General features: G+C 33.4%; 1 protein-coding gene across 1 annotated transcript; it reads left to right on the top strand.

Moving 5' to 3' along the window:
* Window positions 1-2,305: 2,305 nt before the first annotated feature.
* Window positions 2,306-2,563, top strand: CBG26512 (the record flags this gene model as incomplete). Its single annotated transcript, XM_045236285.1, has 1 exon — window positions 2,306-2,563. The coding sequence occupies one exon, from the start codon at window positions 2,306-2,308 to the stop codon at window positions 2,561-2,563; it is 258 nt and encodes an 85-aa protein (XP_045099436.1).
* Window positions 2,564-4,223: the final 1,660 nt, after the last annotated feature.

Here is a 4,223-nt window from a genome sequence, read left to right as displayed (position 1 = left end):
TCAGTTCCTTTAAAAGATATCAAAAAGTGGTCAACTGATAAAATATTTGTTATATTATCAAAAATATTTTATCAGTTGACATATTTTTGATATCTTGCACAAAAATTGAGATATAAGAGCTCAAATTTGACAGTTTTTAGACCAAATACGATTCTAAAAGTTGGAATTCCCAAATTTTGAACTCATAAATTTCAGTTCATTTGAAAGATATCAAAAAGTGGTCAACTGATAAAATGTTTATCATAATATCAACTATTTTAATCAATTCACACATTTTTGATATCTTACCCAGGAATCGAGATATAAGAGCTCAAAGTTAACGTACCCAAATTTGGTTTTTTAGCCAATTTCGACTATTTGGAACTAAACCAACCAATTTTCGACTCCCCTAATTACCCTCCCAATTAAATATCTCTCCAAAAACATAAATCATAACATTGTATATGGTGACATATGTATGAATGACACAAATCTGTTGCATTTTTCGTGTGTTTCGGTTTTTCGAATTGGAACGGAACGAGATTGGGAATGGAGGGGTAATTAAGTATAGGACATACTTAATTACCGTTGGAATAGGGGGAAAAGTGAAACTATGTATATGAGATTTAAAAGTGTGAGAAAAAAATCCGCAAAAACGAAAAAAAATAAGAAAATTGGATCTGAACATTTGGCTCTGTATGATTGTGAATAAGTCCCATTGACTTGTACCTTTGAGCCAATTTATCTCGGTTTCTGTGAGAGATATCAAAAAGTGATCAACTGATAAAATGTTTCTGATTTTATGATAAACATTTTGTTATTTAAATTATTTTAGGTATCTTTAATAGGAACTAAGATAAATTGGATCAAAGGAGCGCTCTCCAATGAAAATAACTTTTTACCTTTCAGCTCAATTATCTCGGCTCTTGTAAAAGATATCAAAAAGTCGTCGACTAATAAAATGTAGCTGATATTATGATGAGCATTTTATCAGTTGACAATATTTTAATATCTTTTGAAGAAACCGAGATATTTGAGCTCAAAGTTGAGCTATAGGTGGACGGAGACAACTGGGCGTTCTTTTCCATAAATTTCTAGGCGACTTATCTCGCTCCCTGTTGAAGATATCAAAAAGTAGACAACTAATAAAATATAGCTCATGTTGTGATGAACATTTTGTTAGTTAATCACTTTTCGATATCTCTTACAGTAACCGTGATAAATAGGCTTAAAGTTAGGAGTGGGGGGGGGGAGGGGATTCTATTAGTGGTAAGATTTCAAAACCGGGATCCATTAAAACCAAATAATTAAGAGAATCTATGATATTCTAGATTATTCCAATGATAGGAAAAGCAAACAAGTGTATTCTCCTCTAATAAAATAATCATTCGTTTCTTATCTGGATCTTCTCTAAATCTCTAAATCTCTCTTCCTCTTTTTCTCGTTTTCGTGTGAATATGGCGATATTAATTGGGCCGCCGTTCGTTTTGGATAACAGAAGAGGAGGGTGTCATAAATTATGAAATGAAGAGAAAAAGGGTCCCAAAAGAAGAGGAAGATCTCTTCTTCTTTTATCTTTACGCTCCATCTGGAGAGAAGATTCCATTCCGGATGACTGGGTTCTTCAATTCTTGGCAAAGAGAGATGGGATTTCTAGAAATGTTGTTTTTTTGTTCAAAATTTCTTCAAGAGCCACAGTAATCTTCAGTTTCCGCAAAACCTGTATTAGAAGGGCGCCTAGCCAATTTATCTGACTTCCTGTTAAAGATATCAAAAAGCTATCAACTGTTGAATTGTTTATCATGAATAACTTTTTTCAAGATGCATATTTTCAGACAAAATGAAATGTATATATGATAGAAAAGCTTAAGAGCTACAAAATGATGCTACATAAATTACTGTATCTTGTTTGGGAACAACGTCATGGGCAAAATACCACGCCCACTCTGTTAGAATCACCACTCTGGCCTCCAAACTTTAACCAAGTTTATCTCAGTTCCTGTGAATGACATCAAAAAGTAGTGAACTATCAAAATGTTTATCATAATATCAGCAACATTTTATCAGTTGACACATTTTTGATATCTCTCACAGTAGCCGAGATAAATAAGGTCAAACTTGATCATGTGTGGAACTTCAAAAAATGTTTTCTCAATTTTCCTAAAATTACTGTAAGTCAAAAAACTTGCTTTTTTCTTTTATTTACTCAGGACATGTTTTGCTAAAGGACCCTTCTCTCTATTATTTGCTCAAATACATATAATACCCATATAAAAAGAGGCTTAAAGGGACAGAAGAGAAGGGAGACAAGGGGGATGAATGTTATATGTTGCTTCTTGTTAGGGCTGCGCAATCAAAGAAGAAAGAAGAAGAAGAAAACGAGAAAATGGGGGAAGGACCCAAAAGAGCTAGAGGGACAAAATTTGATTGGGTTCTAAGAAGTCGAGATGATGAGGACAACTTTTTAATGTCTATGTTTTTAAAAAGGTCTAGAAATTGGTTTAAAAGCTGCTTAGGCCTGAAATTGAAGGTGGTTTTGAATTCAGGAGGTTCAGAGCTTCAAAATGAGCCTAAACACGACTAGGCTCCGCCCACTTTCAGTTTCTGAAGCGTCGCGATCGTGCGTCGCGTGTATAGGCGGAATTTCAAAATGGGCGGAGCCTTATCGTGTTCAAGCTTAATTTGAAGAATTTTGATTCCAATTCGATGGGAATACTCAGAATTTCCAAATTTTCGAAAAAAAATTCAAAAAAAATTTTTTTTTCTGATTTCTCTTGAAATTCCGGTTTTTTTCGGCTGAAAATCAAAACTTTTTTGGAATATTTTGTGTTATTCTTACGTAATTCACTGTGAGCTTCAAAATGAGCCCAAACTCGACTAAGCTCCGCCCAATTTGAAATTCCCCCTTGCGCACGCGACGCACGACCGCGACGCGCCCGAAAAATCAAAGTGGCCGGAGTCTAGTCGTGTTTGGGCTCATTTTAAAGCTCTCAACGCGCCAAATTCAAATGTTGTGATCTTGAAACTCTTGATCTTGAAAAAGATGAGAAATTTTATTCGGGAAAAAAAAATAATTTGAGAAAAAAACAATTAAAATTAAAAAATCGTCTTCGGTATTCCAAGTATTTGACTGGTTTGGTGTGCAATCCCAGTCTGAAAAAATTTGATATTTTTCAGGAAAAATTCTAATCTACAGTAACCCAACAAGAAACTACTTACAGATTATCCAGCCGCAAACAATTTGAAAAATTCCCATTTCTTCCAAAATTTTGTAGTATTTCTGGAAAACAACATTTTGGTTTTTTTTTCAGAAATCAAAAATTTCAAACTTACTTCTGCGATACAGAGTTTGAATTAAAGTCTCCAAAAAAATCTGAAAAAATACATTTTTCTGAAATTTTCAGATTTTTGAGAAAAAATGTCTGCTTACCATTTTCTTTTTGCACATTTTCAGCTAAATAATAAATCTAGAATTTCAGAAAAAATCAATATTTCAAGACGATTAGACCAGGCAAAAATCAGATACCAGTCATTTTTGATAAATGATTTTTTGGGAAAATATTTTTTCCTTTTATTCGAAAATTTAGAGAAGAGAGACGGAAAAGAAAAACGAGCGAGAGAGTATGGGAAGTCAGGAGAGTGTGAGAGACATTTGGAAAACCAAAAATCATAAAAATTCATGCAACGTCGACTATATGCTAATAACAGTTAGTCATCATTTGATGTTTTCGCAAAAACAAAATGCCCTTTTTCTTTTCAAAAACTTAGAATTTTGAATTTTCATAGTCATATTCGTTTTCAGCATGTTTTGCGCTTCAAAATGAGCCCAAACTCGACTGGGCTCCGCCCACCTTCATTATTCAGGAGCGACGCGGTCGTGCGTCGCGTGTCAATGGGAAATTTCAAAGTGGGCGGAGCCTAGTCGTGTTTAGGCTCATTTTTAAGCATTCTTGAATTTCAATTTAATGAGAATACACAAAAAGTTAAGTTTTCGGAAAAAAAAATTAAAAAATTCCAAAAAAAAATTTTCTGAAATTTTTTTCAGATTTCAGCTCTTTTTTTCGCTGGAAATCGAAGATTTTTTGATAAAATTTTTTTTCATCCTTACTGGTCTTGTTGAGATCAGCGCGAAGTTTGAATTTTTCACATTTTTTGACAAAAAATTTCAAAAAAAATTTGATTTTTCTCCAATTTTGACAGTTTTAAACCAATTTAAAGAAAATTGTCTATAGAGCGCACTTTAT

This window comes from Caenorhabditis briggsae, assembly GCF_000004555.2.
Source record: "Caenorhabditis briggsae complete genome, chrIV, whole genome shotgun sequence".
Taxonomy (NCBI): Eukaryota; Metazoa; Nematoda; class Chromadorea; order Rhabditida; family Rhabditidae; genus Caenorhabditis; species Caenorhabditis briggsae.
The sequence above is the reverse complement of the archived record's forward strand: the minus strand, read 5'-3'. Positions and strand labels throughout refer to the sequence as shown.